Raw genomic sequence first — 19,518 nt, 5'->3', positions numbered from 1 at the left:
CCGAACCATCGACTGGACTACCAATGCCTTTTCCAACAGAAGGAACACCTTTTGTGACTCCGTGTCCAGTATCATTCCCAGGAATGGGAGCCTCCATGTTGGCTCTAGGTGAGATTTTGGAAGGTTCAGAATCCACCCGTGATCCTGGAGGCGTTTGGTTGATAGTGCAATGCTGTCCAGCAACCTTTCGCTGGACGGCACTTTTATCAGGAGATCATCCATGTACGGAATTATGTTCACTCCCTGTTTGCGGAGTAGAAACATAATCTCTGCCATCACCTTGGTGAACACCCTCGGTGCTGTGGAGAGACCAAATGGCAGGGCCTGGAACTGGTAGTGACAGTCTTGCAGTGCAAACCGGAGATAAGCCTGATGAGGCGGCCAGATTGCAATATGAAGGTACGCATCCTTGATATTCAGAGACACTAGGAATTCCCCCTCCTCCAGACCTGAGATCACCGCTCTCAGAGACTCCATCTTGAATTTGAACACTCGTAAGTACGGTTTCAAAGACTTGAGGTTCAGAATTGGTCTTACCGAACCGTCTGGCTTCGGTACTATGAACAAGTTGGAATAGTACCGCTTGTTTAGTAGATGAGGTGGAACTGGAACAATGACCTGAGTCTATACCAGTTTTTGGATGGCATGCTGTAAAGTTATACTTGCCTCTTGTGAAACTGGCAAGCCTGATTTGAAGAATCTGTGAGGTGGGAGCTTTTGGAATTCCAGTCTGTAGCCTTGGAAAATAAGATCTATGACCCAGGGATCCTGGCACGAATTTGGCCAGATCTGACTGAAAAATTGTAGTCGGGCTCCCACCTGACAGTCTTCCAGGCATTGCGGTCCACCATCATGCTGAAGTCTTTGAGGAAGCAGAGCCTGAGCTCTGTTCGTGAGCACCTGCAGTTGCTCATTGGCGTGGTTTACCTCTTGCGCCGCTGGAGGACGTAGAAGCACATCTGCATTTGCCCTTGAACTTGGCCATCCGAAAGGACTGTAACTTAGAAGCTGAATAAGTCTTCTTGGTTGGGGCGGCTGCGGAAGGAAAATACGTAGACTTACCCACAGTAGCTGTGGAGATCCATTTGTCTAATTCATCTCCAAACAAGGCCTCTCCTGTGAATGGTAGGCCTTCTACGCCTTTCCTGGAGTCTGCGTGAGCAGTCCACTGGCGTAGCCACAAGCCCCTGACCATTTAGCAATGACTTTAGTGATCCACTCAAATCAATATTGGGTCTTTGGGCCACCCCAGCAGCTGTGTACAATGATTTTAGTGTAGTCTCAATTTTACGATCAGCCGTGTCTTTCAGGGAGGCTGCACCAGGAACAGGCAATACAATTTTGCGTGACAGCCTAGACACTGATGCGTCCACTATCAGTGGATTTTCCCATTTTTTCCTATCCTCCAGAGGAAAAGGAAAAGATGAGAGCAATCTTTTAGGGATCTGAAACTTTTTATCCAGATTAACTCATGGTTCTTCATACAGGGTATTCAATTCCTTTAACACAGGAAAAGTAACTGAGGACTTCTTTTTTACATTAAAATAAGATTCCTCACACTCCTCTGACACCTTATCAGGAATATGCAGAATATCTCTGATAGCCTCTATAAAAGCCTCTATTCCCTGTGACAGAGCTGCATCCCTCCCCTCTGAGTCCACCTCCCCCTCCTCCATGTCTGACCTGTCAGCGTCAGAGTCAGACTGCAGGATATGGGCCAGAGATTGCTTTTGCGTACAAATGGGAGGGGATTGAGACGTTGTTTTGGGGACTGAGGCCCTCATTCCGAGTTGTTCGCTCGCTAGCTGCTTTTAGCAGCCGTGCAAACGCTAAGCTGCCGCCCTCTGGGAGAGTATCTTAGCTGAGCAGAAGTGCGAACGAAAGGATCGCAGCGCGGCTACAAAAAAAGATTGTGCAGTTTCTGAGCAGCTCCAGACCTATCCTAGCTTGCGATCACTTCAGACTGTTTAGTTCCCGTTTTGACGTCACGAACACGCCCTGCGTTCGGCCAGCCATGCCTGCGTTTCTCCCGGCACGCCTGCGTTTGTATCTGACACGCCTGCGTTTTTCCACACACTCACCGAAAATGGTCAGTTACCTCCCAGAAACACCCACTTCCTTTCAATCACTCTGCGGCGAGCAGTGCGATTGAAAAGCGTCGCTAGACCATGTGTGAAACTACTTTGGCTGTTGTGAAAGTACGTCGCGCGTGCGCATTGCGCCACATACGCATGCGCAGAAGTGCCACTTTTTTACCTAATCACTGCGCTGCGAACGAAAACAGCTAGTGAACAACTCGGAATGACCCCCTGAGTCTCTGTTCATAAACTCATCCACAGTCTGTTTTAAGTATTGCGTCTCTTTCTCATTGTGGGACAATTTTGTAGAAAGAGTGGAGATCATTCCTTTAAGAGAATTAACCCACTCCGGTTCAGCCCCGCTATTCTGTGAACCATGAGAACCCAGTACTGAGACCCCTAGTGAAGAGGAACACTCCGCTGTATAAGAAACACACTCTTTGCCTGACATAATGTAAATATGACAGCACACACACACACACACACACATGCAGGGTCGGACTGGCCCACAGGGGTACCAGGGAAACCACCGGTAGGCCCCACTCCTTCCTCTAGGGATCAGGTTCCAGACTGTGCACTTGTATTATACATGGTAGATATGTTGCATTACACTACACTAGACTATTGTGTATTTCAAGCCTCTGTGGAGGCTGGCCACACCCCCTTAAGTATGGGTCCCTATCACTGCATTTCCCCGGTGGGCCCTTCATGCCCCAGTCCGACACTGCACACATGAAAAAGGTTAAGCACAGGTAACCCACAAAAAGCCTTTCAGGGAGACACAGAGTTGTTTGGAGCCAGCCCCCACAGCGTCCTTATCGTTTATGCCAAGCTTAGCCGAGTCGCAGACTAATTTCCCTTATAGGGGACTTAGTACGCTAATAGTCGCTCCCCCCCGCTATAACCCCCTGGTACCGTTGAGGTAATTTGGAGTCACACCGGAGGAGCTGCGTGTCCCTGTCAGTAAGCGTCTGTGTCCACTGCAGGGGGAAATGGCGCTGATGAGCTACTGGATCCTATCATAGTGAAGCCCCGCCCCTTCAATGGCGGCTGTTCTTCCCGCATTTTTTATACTGGCTGAGGTAATTTTTGTGCTTAAAATGGAGCATAACCGTTTTAAGTCTGTGTTTGCCAGTTCGGGTACTGTGTACAGTGTACTGAGACGCAGTTGTGTACTGTGTCTGGAGATGCATTCCGCCCCGTTTAGATGTTGTGCATTTCCGTACCCTCGTGCCGCCATAATGGCCGGCGTCCTGCTAACCGGGATGCCGGCTCAGTATTCACCACTCTTCATTCTTCTGGCTCTCTTAGTGGTGGCGGCGTGCTGCAGGAATGTACGCTCGCCGTGGCAGGGCTTGCGAATAGTTCCCTTAGGAGCTTAGTGTCCTGTCAGCGGGGAACAGGACCATTAACCCTTCAAGAGGTTGGGCCGTCCCCCCCCATCCCCCCCAAATCCCACGTAGCAGGCAGGCAGGCTCTTGCCAACCAGCCCTGCCTGAAAATAACAAACAGAGAAAACAAATGCAGAAAACTCTTCAGGAGCTACCTTCACCTGGCACATTTTCTAAACTGAGTCTGGTAGGAGGGGCATAGAGGGAGGAGCCAGCCCACACTATTAAATTCTTAAAGTGCCCATGGGTACTAGTGGACCCATCTATACCCCATGGTACTAAATGGACTCCAGTATCCCCTAGGACATAAGAGAATAGGGTTAGAGGAGTGGAGGTTGATGCAGGCAGCTCTTTACTCTCACAAAATAAAGACTGACCTTACGTCTAGGTGGCGCAGTGATGATAGGAGGTAAGGCAACTCCAATCCGGCTCCTTCTGGTAGCAAATGCGGATGCACTTAAAACATTGCGGTGGGAGGATGGCCGCTTGGTCCTTCCTCCTGCACTATGGGCTTACAGCATACATTCCAGTTTGGACGTGACAGTGTGTTGCGCCCAACCAATTAGAAGAGCAGGGGGAGGATTGAGGGTAGAAGTGGAAATGGAGGTATGGCCGGAGCTTGTATGGTGTCTCGCTGCTAGCCAGTCTGTCACTGACCTTCTCTACTGTGAGTGACAGTCAGCGTATGGTGCAGCTCTGCTCAGTTAAGATGCCAGCCCAACTCAGCATGTATATAACCTGCCTGCTTCTCTGTGGCCACCTGACAGCTGGACCTTGGCCGCAAATTACTCCATTGCCTCCGAGATTTCAGCGTCTGATAAAAACAGTCCTGCCTTGTGTTTCTAATTGGACTTGTGATCTTGCAAAAGTTGACTCAATTATTTCACTGGCACAGTTACTAATTGGAAAATGTGGGTATGTATGTGCAAGGTTGGTAAATACCTGCATTTGTGAAAATTTTAAAGCATAGGTTATTTGTTCTTTAATAACTCATCTTTTCTGTGTTTGTCGATTCCAGATACCTTGTGTACAGTGGTAGGTTTAGGAGGTCAGGGAGGACACAGTGCCACACACCGTGAACTCAGAATGTAATGGTACATACACAGAAGATCACAAAGGCTCTGGCACATTGGCAGATTCTTTGCAATCTCCTGCGCTGGGGCCATCTTTCTGAATGTCTTTCCCAAAGATGGCCACCACCAGCAAGTATTACAGGGTGGGTCCTGCTGTTGGTGCTCAGTAGGCATCTATTTATGGTGCAGGGTTTGTGACACAGGCCCTCCCTTGACAAAGGGGCCTCTCGTTTTAGATATGTGTTTAGGTTTAGCAAAACTGCAGATTTTCTGCATTTTTGTCAACTGTCTTTAAACTGGCAGTGTTATTATAGTCAAATCCTGCAGAGAGGTCTGACAAAACTGGAATCTGTTACATTACTCCCATTATGTTTAAAATAATTATCAAATGGATATACGGTATAACTATATACAGATTTTTTTCTGTTTAAATCTACTTCATATTGAGAAATTATTTAAAATGATTATGCACTATAGATCATTACAGCCATTTTGTTTTTGTCTCCTTGAAGCAAGTGCCCCTGCATCCCCTCGGGAAATGATCAACCTGAAGGAAAGGAAAGTAGACTACGAATCAGCTGGATCAAATGCCACTTATAAAGGAGAACACACATCTAGAAAAGATACTATGACAGGTATAGATAAAGCTGTATGTGCAATAAGTTCTGTATGTTAAAGATAATATGATGTATGGTAAGTGTTAAAGCCGATGGGGAGCAATGCTACGTATGACTGGGATTGAGAAAAGTATCTACAGTAGGTAGATTTTACACTACTCTACTTATCAGTATTACATTTTGTGAATGATAACTACAACACAGTGGGCCTGATTCAGTTTTGTAAGTAAAGCAGAAAAGCGCATAACTGGGCAAAACAATGTTGCTCTGCAGGTGGGGGCAGACGGGATATATTGTTCCTGTACAGGGTAAATACTAGCTGCTTTTGCATGTAGCCCACAATTGTTTGACAACTTTATTTTTATACTGCAATTTAGATTTTAGTTTGAATACACCCCACCCCGATCTAAATCTCTCTGCACACCTGCAGTGCAAGATGTTTTTTGCACAGTTGTGTGCTTTTCTGCTTTGCTTACAAACTGGGATCAGGCCCGGTTGCGTAAATTTACTAAGTAAAGTTTTTTTAGAATTGGTGATGTTGCCCATAGCAACCAATCAGATTCTATATTATGTTCTAGAAGCAGCTAGATAAATGTTAAAATTTGATAGGTTGCTATGGGCAACATCACCAGTTCTAAAAAAAAACTCCCACCTTAGTTAATTTCCCCCGGTGTTCCTAATGTCAACTGAAATCATTCTGCATCCGATGTCAAAAGCAGTAAAAACATTTATTAAAAGGTTTCCTTACACCTCTCAGCCTACACACAAAACACTAAGCTGATAGGCTGCGTTGCAGCGTTCGAAGTACAGTTTCTCTTTCTGTCACAATTGTCTGCAGTGCTCACACATATTCCTGTAACAGTCTATCATCAATAAAAAAGGTGGCATAAGTAGAGAGTTGATAATATTCAAAGAACATTCTTTTCTTTTCGTTTCGAGGAGGAGGGTGATTATTAAAAGCATTGTAGCCTTTATCAATAACATTTTTCACAGCACTAATACTACTCAGAGAAAATGAAACAGCTTGCAACTGAGTAATCAGTGACCAATGACAGCAATGTGATGAAAGTGCATGTGGTATATCGGGGAACAAACATTGAATATTATTATATATCATTTATGATATCACTTTTGTGGCTGGTAATTATGGGAAAATCTCCAAGGAGGACGGGGTTGCTGAACAGAGTGGCAGTGTTATTGCCAAGCCTTCTCTCTGCTTAGGTTGTTCTTGAGTAACCTTCCACATCAGCAGCCCTCCTCTTTTGCCAGATACACAGCTCTATTTTGACACATTTCCCTCGTACTTATTCCCAGCAGTGATGCCTGCATTCTGTTTGCAGAGAGAAGTATTGGCAGCCAGTACATCATTGAGAATCCATCTGCAGAGACAAGTCTTAAACTGGAGATCATGTAGCAGGTTTATAGGTCAAAATCCCATGGGAAGAGCAGCTTTACATAAACAAGAGGAGAAATTAATAGTTTCTGCCTCCTCACAGTTTCTCTCCTCCCGCTAGTCACTACCATTATTTAGTTATTTAGGAAGAACATAAAGATTTACCACAAGTAATGTTGCTGAACCACAAGCTGGTCAAAATCCTAGCTATGGAGATGATGCTTTTTACTTTTGTTGCATCTGACACATTCTGGGATTGAATTTACTGAGGAAATCACTTGGCGAGAGAGGGGTCCCTCCCCTCTCTAGAACCGCCCGTAATACATGTCCATACATGACAAGCCATTTAATGTGAGAGCAACCCTTCACTTCCCTCTTCTTAATTTTTGTACCTAATAAGTTTTGAAAAACTTTCCATGAAATACTACTGAAGAAAAAATGCGAGAACAAACCATATAGAATATTAGGTAAGATCTGAAACCTCTGCTTGAAGGTCTGCTTTTCATCTACTCCTCATGAGCCCAAATCCTTATTTACGTTTCCCAAAAATGTTGGAGACTACAGTACCTGGCAGTTAACTTTTAATAATTAACTGACAATCTACTCTCCAAATGTGATACTTCAGAACTACACTATTAAAAGAGAAATCTCAAAGATACAGATGTGTCCTTTAAAATACAGATCTGGCCTTCTATTCACACCATGCCATGGCATGACTTTGTAGCACTGAGCATCTTTTCGTGCAACTTTTTCCATTAAAATTTGTCTTATTCACAAAACGGTGTGAACAGGCACCTTATTCTGATTAAAATGATGTGGCATGCCTATATTCTATATGCAACCATGGCTGTATCTGCATTCTAAAAAACACTGTAATGTGCCATTTCGTATGCAGATACAGCCGCAGATGTACAGAAAATATAGGCATGCCACATATCATTTTAATCAGCAGAGTCTGCTTGTTTATCTTATATACATAGCCAGGGGCGGATCCAGAAGAAAATTAAAGGGGGAGAGCACCATGATAGGGGAATGGTAATAGTTATATTTATATGCACCTAAGGCACACATGCTCCCAGATAAGAGGAGTGGTTTCACAGGGGGCGTGGCCTCACAGAATACGCCATCTGGTAATGATTGGAGCGCATCCTGGTTTATTGCCAATGTTTCACCCTGATGAAAAGGCTGATTGGGCCTTGAAATGTTGGTCACCTGTTCCATTAGTTATGAGAGCCTGAAAGGCACCCCAGCACAATATAATTATTATAGTTTATAGTTTTTAGTTGGTGGTGGCAGGTGCTGCATACCTTGTTTTGGGCACGGCAGTGAGACTCAGACTGCAGGACACGAACTGCCCATCTTTGATTAGCAGACGCAGCCAGCTGGATCTCCAACAAGCAGCATAAGACTTCTGCAGGACAGCCTTCTCAAAGCTGAGCTGAGTTTGACTGCACCTAGCATGGTGGTAAAGGAAGTGGAGGAGAAAGTGCTGGGAAACTGTGCGGTGCAGTGAGGGCTAATGAAGCCTTCTGCACCGTCATAAGTAACAGTCTTACTCGATGCTGGCATTTGAACCCTGCGCCTGGGCTGGACTCTGGCTGGCTGACAGTGGGGGAGGTAGGTTGCAGTGTGAGCAGGGGGAGGCTGGAGCTGCAGCTCCAGCATCCCCATTGGTTACCACACGAACTTGCTGTTAGAGCAGCGGCGGGTCCTAGTTCCTGCCGGCTCTTATCAGATCTGACTGACTGAAATAGCAGTAGTGCTGCTGCTGTTCTCCTTTTGAAAAAAAAGAAGAAGTCAGAAACGACTGACCCCCTGGATCCGCCTATGTACATAGCCATTCAAATAAGATGCATTTTTTACAAAAAAGATGCCCAAAGCTAACAGAGTTGCACAGGATCTGTCAGCTCACTCATGCCAGGCATCTCCCGTTGTGTGGAGTATTGAGGTTAGATGTATGAGGACACATCTGTATCCGTGTGGTGTATTGATGTTACATGTATGAGAACATATCTGTATCTGAATATCCCATAAATCTACTATTGCCATTTTGTGGAGGGATATTTAAAGCTCTAGGTAAACTTCTGTACAGTTGTATTTTAAAGGGATATCATGACCATTGATTCTAATTTTCTCATGTAATCTTCCTAATCACAGTCGTGGTCATTGTACCTGCTGTATTCAGGGACGGTCCGAGCTTATTTTTTTTAGTAAGAAAAAATCAATTTCGCCACCCCTTGATGGGATAAACTTTGTAAAGGGACAAAGCGTGCTGAAGGCTCGCACCACAAAAATGAGTGTGATCCTACAAGCAAGGGATGTGCAAACACAATTGTACCCCAAGGGTACAGGGCACTAGTAGGCAGGGGTTTAGCGAGGGTGGCTCCGGTGCAGCTTGAGCTCCAGGTGCTGGAAAAGTTAGAGAGCGCGCGCCGCCTGATCACCACCCCTCCCTCTACCCGCTATAAGTTGTGCTGGAGGTGCCGCTGTACATACAGCTGCAGAGCAGGAGGAGGAGAAGCAGAGGGGACGCACACTGACTCAGAGACTAGGTAGTGAACAGGGCAGGCCAGAGGTGACAGCAGGAGACACTGACAGCCAACACATGCCTGAGCTCTGCTGCCCTCTTTATATGTCTCACTGTCTGCTTGCAGCTGTGCAGCAGGGTTACATCTGACCTGCTACACCACTCTCTGCCCTGCTGCTGCAGCACCTCTCTCTGTCCCTGCTGCTGTAGCACCTTTCTCTGCCCTGGCTGCTGCAGCACCTCTCTCTGCCCCGGCTGTTGCAGCACCTCTCTCTGCCCCGGCCGTTGCAGCACCTCTCTCTACATTGATGCTGCAGCACCTCTCTCTACATTGATGCTGCAGTACCTCTCTCTACATTGATGCTGCAGCACCTCTCTCTGCTTTAGAAGCTGCAGAGTAATATGTATAAGCGGCTCTACTGTAGCAGAACGTGCTTAAATGGCTCTACTGTGGTGTAACGTTTATAAGCAGCTCTACTGTGGTGTAACGTGTATAAGGGGCTCTACTGTGGTGTAATGTGTTTAAGGGGCTCTACTGTGATGTAACGTGTATAAGCGGCTCTACTGTGTGGCGTAGCGTGTATAAGGGGTACTACTGTGTGGTGTAATGTGAATAATGGACAATACTGTGCCCACCCCCCATATATTTTTTAATGTGCACCTTCATTGCGCATTATCCCTATTTTACACATGGGGCGCCCAAAGGACCTTTTGTCCTGAGCTCCACAATGTCTAGAACTGGCCCAATTGAGCACAGAAGGGGGTGGGGGCGCTGGAACATGCCCTTGCTCCGGGTACCATGGCACCTAGCTACACCTCTGCTAGTGGGTGACAGGAAGATAGTAGGTAACTGGTGAGGCAGGGGTGACAGGGAGTTAGGGGGTGATTGGTGAGGCAGGGGTGACATGGAGATAGTGGGTGACTGAGGCAGGGGTGACAGGGGGATAGTGAGTGACCGAGGCAGGGGTGACAGGGAGATGGTGGGTGACTGAAACAGGGGTGACAGGGAGATAATGGGTGACTGAGGCAGGGGTGACAGGGAGATGGTGGGTGACTGAGGCAGGGGTGACAGGGAGATAGTGGGTGACTGATCCAGGGTGAAAGGGAGATAGTGGGTGACTGAGGTAGGGGCATCAGGTAGATAGTGGGTGACTGAGGCAGAGGTGACAGGGAGATAGTGGGTGACTGAAGCAAGAATGGGTGACTGAGGTATGGGTGACCGGGAAATATTGGGTGACTGAGGCAGGGTGAAAGGGAGGTAGTGGGTGACAGGGAGATGGTGGGTGGTTGAGGCAGGGTAAAAGGGAGATAGTAGGTGACTGAGGCAGGGGTGACAGGGAGATGGTGGGTAACTGAGGCAGGGGTGACGGAGATAGTGGGTGACTGAAGCAATAATGACAGTGAGATAGTGGGTGACTGTGGCAGGGTGACGGAGATAGTGGGTGACTGAGGCAGGGGTGACAGGGAGATAGTGGGTTACTAAGGCAGAGTGACTTTGAGATAGTGGGTGATTGAGGCAGGGGTGACGGAGATAGTGACAAGGGACATTATACAGGGAGCAGGGGCACACTGACACACACATACACATACACACACATAGCAAAGGGAGCAGGAGCACATGGTATGGTATGAAATTGTATAGGTTAGGCACCATGCATCACTTCCACATCAAAAACTGACCTCAAACATGCTCTGACTGAGGTCACAGCAGGGTCTTATTTGTAGCCATTACAGTTACAGAGGAAAAAAATGCCTGACAAACTTACTATTATTAATACTATTGTAATATTCAAGGTATTACACAATTATTACTTTATGTCATAATTATTCTGGATAATTTATAGATATATATGTTTTTTTATCTCTTGCTATCTATTTTTTTAATCTCTATTTAGCTCAAAATGCTGGATCCTCAACATTATATAGGAATTCATTTGGCGCACCTGCTGACGATATCAAACACAACCAGGTAAGTGATTTTTAAGACTGTAGTATAATATCAAATCAAATATAAACTACATTGAAGCCTGCAAATTATCAAGTGATTTGTTAATTTGCTAATAAATATCGCAATCACATGGAAATCTTATTTCTAACATCCCATATTCATAATAAGCCAATATATATTCTCTTGTCTTTTGCACACCTCCTATATTTTAACATTTTCTTAACATTACAAACTACATACTTCAAAATAAGTACAGGTATAGGAAGGAGGCTTGTTTGTGCAAATGCTTTGCTCAGTGTTTTGTGTATGTGTGGTCTAAGAAATAAATGTACTGTTTGCTATAAAGTGTATCCCATGCCTGTAATTCGCTTGAAATGTCCCTTAAATGTTGATTGATATATCGTGATTTACTGTATGTGGTAAAAAGGAATCCTAGTGTTTAGTTTTAATGCTAAAAGAAACCTATCGAGGGCTTTCCTGCTAAAACTGAAAAGCACAAAATCTGATGTCCGGTTGTTAACCCCTCACAGCATTTGTGGCCACTCTCCAAGGGCAGTTTAGCAAGTCTACCCCCTTCCTCTGTTCCTACACTTACACAGATACTGAAGCGTTTTTTCAAAGTTTAGCAGAGCATGGACGTCCTCTTTCATCATCACCACTAATCGATGTTCTATCTAGGGCCCTAGAGGGGATCCTTGGGACATTCAAAGGGATTCCCCAAATAGGAATCTTCCCCACACCAGATAATGATACTAATGATACCACTGTTACAGCCAGCATTACTACCTTACTCCAATGAGGGCTACACCTCCAATTGTTGACAAGTCTGTGTCACCACCTAATCCATTTTCATAAACCCCTAACAGTGCATGCTTTACAATTCTGGTAGTTGGTGCACAGGTTAATTCATTAGTGGCTGACACATTTTTAAGGTTCTACAGGTGGAGTCAGTTACAGTATATCAATTGTGAAAATGTGGAGATCTGTAAACTATGCACTGTTAAGGGTTCCTGGGGACTGGAGATGGGAAACACTAATCTACTCCCTTTGCAACCTTCCTTGACCCTGACCTACATCACTGGGGTGCGGGATTCTATCCTCAGAGACAGGCCAGTGAAAAGGTCAGTGACAGGCCATTTAGAAAAAGTTGAAGTGGACTTACCTGGAAATCTTCCGATAAGTCTATGGCCAATCAGCCTCTGCCTGCTAGTATGAGACTAATACCCCTTTTCCACTAGCTCTAAAAACACGGGTAAATGCGCGGGGGCGTGCATTTACCCGGGTTTTTTCCTAGTGTTCAACCCAGTAAGCTGTGTAGTATAAACGGAAATCGTGTCCCAGCGCCACCCCTGCCGCGTCAGCAGCGCCACCAACCATATTGCCGGGTTGGTGAGCTAGTGTAGAAGGGGGCTCTAGTACGGGTCGCAGCCATGTCAGGCTCCTGGCTGTGACCCGTGCTACAAGCGGAAAAGGTGTATAATGTGCACTAGCAGCCCTGATAAGTTCACCTGGAAATGTTTTCACTTTCCTTCAAAAGTACTCAATATATGTTTGTACTGCATTCACTATAATTATACTTCCATAGTTTCAATCTATTGATTGCTGATTGTGATTGGTCTTCCCATTCACTCTCCTCTAACCTGATGTTCAACTGTAAGAGAAATGGAGGACCCCCAGGTCTTCATTTGCTATTTTTATAAGGTGGTAGTGCAGTTTTAAGTTGGGTATAGTATAAAGATGGTTAGATATTCTATATTACTGCATAAAATGTTGGAAATTCATAAATGGCAAAAGAGATATCAACAGAATGAACTAGGTCACAATCAACAGTTGAAGTTGCACATTCCATATGATGTGTTTGTGTGCTTAAGTTCTAGAATCTTCCAGTAAAATCTGAAGTAGAGGATGAGCACTGGATAAGTACTGGAAAACAACAATAAAACACTCTATAAAACTCTGAAAGTGCAGGGAATCTTCCCATCCATTGTTTGTTCATTAGATCAAAAAAGTAAAATAAAATATGAACACACACTTTTGAAATAAAATGTAATTGAGTGAAGCACTCCCTAAAACTCTGCTCCCCAGTTTAAAAATAAAATCCAAATTTTTTTCTTAATCTATTGTTGTCTAAATGGAAAATAAAATCTGACTTGATCCTTTCTTGATCATTTGTAGCCCAAATAGAGATTAAAACCCTTTCTTTTTTGTTGCTTGACCTACAGTACCACCATTTAATTTACAAAAACGAAAAATGAATGTCTAAAAAACTATAAACAAACCACCACAAATTGTTTAAAAGTCTCTCCATTACATGCAGTCAATCCCTGTGCAAAATATGAATTAAACATTGAAACTTGAAACATCATATCTATATACCTGCGACTATTGAATTAATTTGTCTTCAGCGCCACTTCTTCACTGTTTGTTGCTATGGGCTATCTAAGGCACCGGGCAAAGTTACTGTTGTGGACTAGTTGTCAGTGGCAACAACTAACAATAAACACACAAATACTGTACACTCTTCAACCATATTATTAAAACCACCTGCTTAATAGTGTGAATGCCCCCTCGTGCCCCCCAAAACAGCTCTGACACATTGAGGCATGGTCTGAATGTGACCTCTGAATGTGTCCTGTAGTGGTATCTGGCACCAAGACGTTAGCAGCAGGTCATTTAAGTTATGAGGTGGGGCCTCCATGGCTCAGACTATTTTTTTCCAGCACATCTCACATATTGTCAGTTGGATTGACATCTGTGGAATTGTGTTCCTCAAACCACCTAAGCAATTTCTGTAGTGTGACAGGGCACATTCTGCCCAAAGAGGCCACTGCCATCATGAACTACTGTTGCCATAAAGGAGTGTACCTGGTCTGCCTCAATGTTTAGGTAGGTGGTATATGCCAAAGTAACACCCACATGAATGCCAGGACCCATGGTTTTGCCTAGAACATTGCTTAGAGCATCACGCTGCCTTTGCCGGCTTCACATAGTGCATCATGGTACCATCTCTTCCCCAAGTAAACGATACACACATAATGTAAAAGAAAATGTGATTAACCAGATTAGGCCACCTTCTACCATTGCTCCATAATCTAGTTTTCATGCTCACGTACCCATTGTAGGTGCTTTTGATGGTGGATAGGGGTCAGCATGGGCACTCTGACTAGTCTGTAACTATGCAACCCCATAAGTAGCAGCTGAAATGCATTGTGGGTTCTGACACCTTCCTATTACAGCATTATCTTTCTCAGAAATTTGTACTACAGTAGCTTGTGATTTTGCACAAAATGGGCTATCCTTCGCTGCCCACGCGCATCGATGAGCCTTGGGAAACCCATGACCCTTTTTCGGTTCACCAGTTGTCTGTATTTGGACTACTTTTATTAGATACTAACCATTTAATATCTGCCACACCCAACAAGACCTGCTGTTTTGGAGATGTGCTGACCCAGTCATCTTGGCCTCATAAATTGACAGGAGCAGAGGCGTCACTGCCCTTGATGACACCGTAAAACAGGAGTGTGGCTTGGTGGGAGGGGCATGGCTTGAACCCCCATTTTCGGCATATGTGGAATTCATGGAGATATGGGTTGCCCCCCGGGGAGTGCTAGGGCTGTAGTGCTGGCTCCTACAATGTGCTGGAGCCAGGTGCTGCACATAATGTTAAAGTGAGGAACCAGCATTTTGGTGTCACCCCTTGGCAGGTGACATCCGGGAGCGGCCCGCACCTCCCTTATAACGCCACTGGTTAGGAGCTGATTTGTTGGTACTTTACCACTCTTTATCACTCTCAACTTTATCACTTTTTAAAGCTTAATACATTTGGGCCTGTGTTCCAAATCTCGGGTTAGACCAGGGACTTTGGTAGAAAAGGGATAATATACTGGAGGTGGGGTTGAAATATTACTGTCCAAATCCAACACACACAGTTTTACCACCTGTTCCTTCACTCGCATTTACATCATTTGAAGTACATTCTATTAGGATTTTTACTCCTTTCTCTCTGCGTGTTGCAGCTATCTATCGCCCACCTGGGCAACTTAAAAAGTTTCTGGAAGATTTTTCTGCTTGGCTCCCTCACTATTTATCCTCTGACATCTCCACCATCATTCTGGGCAATTTTAATATCGCTATTAACAGTCCACAATCTCCCCATGCCTCCAAACTACTCTCTCTAACCTCCTATCTTGGCCTCTCCCAATGGACTGACTCCCCTACTCATCAGGAGGGCCACTGCCTTGATCTTGTATTCACCAGACTATGCTCTGTTTCTGAACTCACTAACACTACTTTCCTTCTCTCAGATCACAACCTTATCACCTGCATGCTTTCCTCCATTACTTCAAACTCAATGTCCCTGAAGTCTACCAAGCCTCCTCTGACCCGCAGAAATATTAACGCTATTGATTTTCAACAACTATCTACCTCACCGCAGCCACTGCTCTCACCAATTTCTACATTCACCTCTCCTAAGACTGCCGTATCATACCTTAACCAAACTCTAGAAACAGCACTTGATGAAGTGGCTATGGCGACCCATCACACGCCACGTAGACTTAGATCTCAACCGTGGCACTCTAAATACACAAGACACCTACAAAAACTCTTTCGTAAAGTAGAACGCCAGTGGCGTAAATCTCGTAGTTCATGTGACTTCCTCACATATAAGACCATGTACCACTCTTATTGTAATGCTCTGGACACTTCCAAACAAACATATTTCCAATCTCTCATCTCTGCTCAAGCCTCTAACCCTAAGTGACTTCTTAATACATTTAAATCACTTCTTGTCCCTCCCTCACCCAACCCACCAGCCACTATCAGTGTGCAAGATCTTGCTTCCTATTTCAAGAACAAGATTGATAAAATCCAAAATGAAATGGCATGCTCTTCCACAGCCAGTGACCTGCTCAATTCCCTTCCTGAACCCTCTAACACCTTCTCCTCATTTGATACCACAAATGAAGATGAAGTATCTGCACTCTTCTCATTTGCCTAATCTACTACCTCTTCCATTGACTCTATACCCTTACAAATTAGTAAAGCTCTGTCTGCTGTGCTCATCCCAACCTTAACTAACATCTGTAATCTCTCTTTCACTACTAATGCAGTGATTACTCCCATTCTGAAAAAACAAAATTCTGACCTAACTCTCTCTCAAACTACCGTCCCATCTTTCAGCTCCCACCCCCCACCAAGCTACTTGAGAGACATGCCTACACTTGCCTCACACACTTTATTAACTTACACAGCTCTCTGGACCCATTTCATTCAGGATTTCGTGCCCAACACTCCACAGAAACAGCACTGACTAAGGTAGTGAATGATTTGGTCACTGCTAAATCTAAAGGCCATTACTAGGGATGGGTAGGTTCGGTTCCCTGAGAACCAAACCCTACCGAACCTCATGTACCGAGCCCGGATCCAAGTCTGGCGCCAGACTTGGAAACCAGAGTGAGGGAAAATGTCATCATCCCGCTGTCGGATTCTCGCAGGTTTTGGATTCCATATAAGGAGCCGTGCATCGCCGCCATTTTCACTCCAGCCCTGGAGAGTGTAGCGAGAGGACGTGTCTCCGCAGTGTCTCTGTGGGAAAGTGGTATGGCGCGTGTGGTGGCGACCTGCTCTTTTGTGTCATTCCAGTGCTGTCTTGTGCTGCATCAGTCCAGTGGTGGTGTCTTGTGCTGCATCAGTCCAGTGGTGGTGTCTTGTGCTGCATCAGTCCAGTCACAGTGGTGGTGTCCTGTGCTGCCATAAGTCCAGTGTTGCTGTATAAGTCCAGTCCAGTGCAGTGGTGCTGTGTTGTGCTGCATCAGTCCAGTGGTGGTGTCGTGTGCTGCCATAAGTCCAGTGGTGGTGTCCTGTGCTGCCATAAGTCCAGTGGTGCTGCTGTATAAGTCCAGTCCAGTGGTGCTGTGTTATGCTGCATCAGTCCAGTGGTGGTGTCCTGTGCTGCCATAAGTCCAGTGGTGGTGTCCTATGCTGCCATAAGTCCAGGGGTACTGTCATATAAGTCCAGTCCAGTGGTGCTGCCGTATAAGTCCAGTGGTACTGCCGTATAAGTCCAGGGGTACTGCCATATAACTCCAGTCCAGTGGTGCTGTCCTGTGCTGTATATTACTTACTCCAAATAAAGGGGTTATTAATATTTAATCAAAATCATTTTTACAGGGTTTGCCCTGTCTGGTGCAGGGGTATGTTCTCCTGTGCCGCATATTGTTATATAACTCCAGAAAAATAATGGAGAACAAAAATTTGCAGGATAAAATAGGGAAATATCAAGAATCACTTCCTCCGAGTGCTGAAGCTGCTGCCCCTAGTCATGACATAGACAATGAAATGCCATCAACATCATCTGCCAAGGCCGATGCCCAATGTCATAGTAGAGGGCTTGTAAAATCCAAAAAGCCAAAGTTCAGTAAAATTACCCCCCAAATTTTTTTAAATCGTCTGAGGAAAAACGTAAACTTGCCAATATGCCATTTATGACACGGTGTGGGAAGGAATGGCTAAGGCCCTGGCCTATGTTCATGACTAGTGGCTCAGCTTCACATGATGAAGTAAAGAACTGTGCGTTCTAAGATGGTATCACAAATCACCAAGGAGAGTCCAAGTGTGTCGGCAGTTGTGATGCCTGGCCTTCCCAACACTGGACTGGAAGAGGTGGCTCCTTCCACCAGCTGCACGCCCTCTGCAAGTGCTAGAAGGAGCACCCACAGTCCAGTTTGTAATATTCAAATTGAAGATGCCACTATTGAAGTACACCAGGATGAGGATATGGGTGTTGCTGGTGCTGAGGAGGAAGTTGACAAGTCGGATACTTATGGTGATGTGGTTTGTTTAAATCAGGCACCCGGGGAGACAGTTGATGTCTGTGGGATGAATAAGCCCATTGTGATTCCTGGGCAAAATACCAAAAGAGCCACCTCTTTGGTGTGGAATTATTTCTCCACAAATCCGGACAACAGGTGTCAAGCCGTGTGTTGCCTTTGTCAATCCGTAATAAGTAGGGGTAAGGACGTTAACCACTTAGGAACATCCTCCCTTATAGGTCAAATGCAGCGCATTCATGAGAACTCATTGTCAAGTTCAGAAACTTTGGGTAAGAGCGTAAGCAGTCCACTGACACCTAAATTCCTTCTTCCTCTTGTATCCATGCTCCTGCAAGCCACACCACCAACTCCCTCAACATCAATTCCCTCCTCAGTCAGGAACGTCAGTAGCCCTGCAAGCCATGTCACTGGCATGACTGACAAGTCCTCTCCTAACCAGGATTCCTCCGGAGGATCCTTGAGTGGTACGCCTACTGCTGCTGCTGCCACCACCGCTGCTGTTGTGAGTCAATCATCATACCAGAGGGGAAGTCGGAAGACCACTTGTACTACTTCAACTAAGCAATTGACTGTCCAAAAGTCATTTGCGCGGAAGATAAAATATGACAGCAATCATCCTGTTGCAAAGAGGATAACTGAGGCCTTGACAGCTATGTTGGTGTTAGACGTGCGTCCGGTTTCCACCATTAGTGCAGTGGGATTTAGACAATTGACGGAGGTAGTGTGTCCCCGGTACCAAATCCCATCTAGATTGATCCCACTTTACTAGGAAAGCGATTCCCGGACTGTACAGGGACATTAAGAAAAGTGTCCTCAGTGTCCTGAAAAATGCGGTTGTCCAGTTAACCACGGACATGTGGACAAGTGGAGCAGGGTAAACTAAGGACTACAGGACTGTGACAGCCCACTGGGTAGATGTATTTCCTCCTGCAGCAACAACAGCAGCGGCACCAGTAGCAGCATCTTACAAATGCCGGCTCGTTCCTAGGGAGACTACGCTATGTATCACCGGTTTCCTTAAGAGGGACACCGCTGACAACCTCTTACGGAAACTGAGGGACATCATCGCACAATGGCTTACCCCACTTAGACTCTCCTGTGGATTTGTGATATCGGACAACACCACCAATATTGTGCCTGCATTACATCTGGGCAAATTCAAGCACGTCCCATGTTTTGCACATACAATTATTCTGGTGGTGCAGAATTTTTTTAAAAATGACAGGAGTGTGCAGGAGATGCTGTCAGTTGCCAAAAAAATTGCGGGCCACTTTCGACATTCAGCCACTGCTTGCCGAAGACTGGCGCACCAGCAAACACTCCTGAACCTGCCCTGCCATCACCTTAAGCAAGAAGTGGCAACAAGGTGGAATTCAACACTCTATATGCTTCAGAGGATGGAGCAGCAGCAAAAGGCCATTCAAGCCTATACATCCACCTACGATATAGGCAGACGAGTAAGAATTCCCCTGAATCAAGCGCAGTGGAGAATGATTTCCGTGTTGTGCAAGGTTCTCCAACCCTTCAAATTTGCCTCATGTAAAGTCAGTTCAGACACTGTCAGGTCATTCCCGTCATCAGGCTTTTGCAGAAGCAGCTGGAGAATATGAAGGAGGAGCTAAGACAGAGCGATTCCGCTAAGTATGTGGGACTTGTGG

The 19,518-nt window shown here is 45.5% G+C and overlaps 1 protein-coding gene across 6 annotated transcripts in view; it reads left to right on the top strand.

Annotated features, from left to right (window-relative positions):
- The window catches only part of CTNND2 (catenin delta 2), a 1,915,824-nt gene that overhangs the window by 1,871,710 nt on the left and 24,596 nt on the right, over nucleotides 1–19,518 (top strand). For all 6 annotated transcript variants that reach the window (XM_063922708.1, XM_063922704.1, XM_063922707.1 and 3 more), the window contains 2 exons: nucleotides 5,055–5,177; nucleotides 10,975–11,048. In XM_063922708.1, coding sequence (XP_063778778.1) covers nucleotides 5,055–5,177; nucleotides 10,975–11,048 — 197 coding nt within the window. The remainder of the gene's footprint in view (nucleotides 1–5,054; nucleotides 5,178–10,974; nucleotides 11,049–19,518) is intronic.

This window comes from Pseudophryne corroboree, chromosome 5 (assembly GCF_028390025.1).
Source record: "Pseudophryne corroboree isolate aPseCor3 chromosome 5, aPseCor3.hap2, whole genome shotgun sequence".
NCBI classification, from domain to species: Eukaryota; Metazoa; Chordata; class Amphibia; order Anura; family Myobatrachidae; genus Pseudophryne; species Pseudophryne corroboree.
This window is presented reverse-complemented; position numbering and strand designations above follow the sequence as displayed.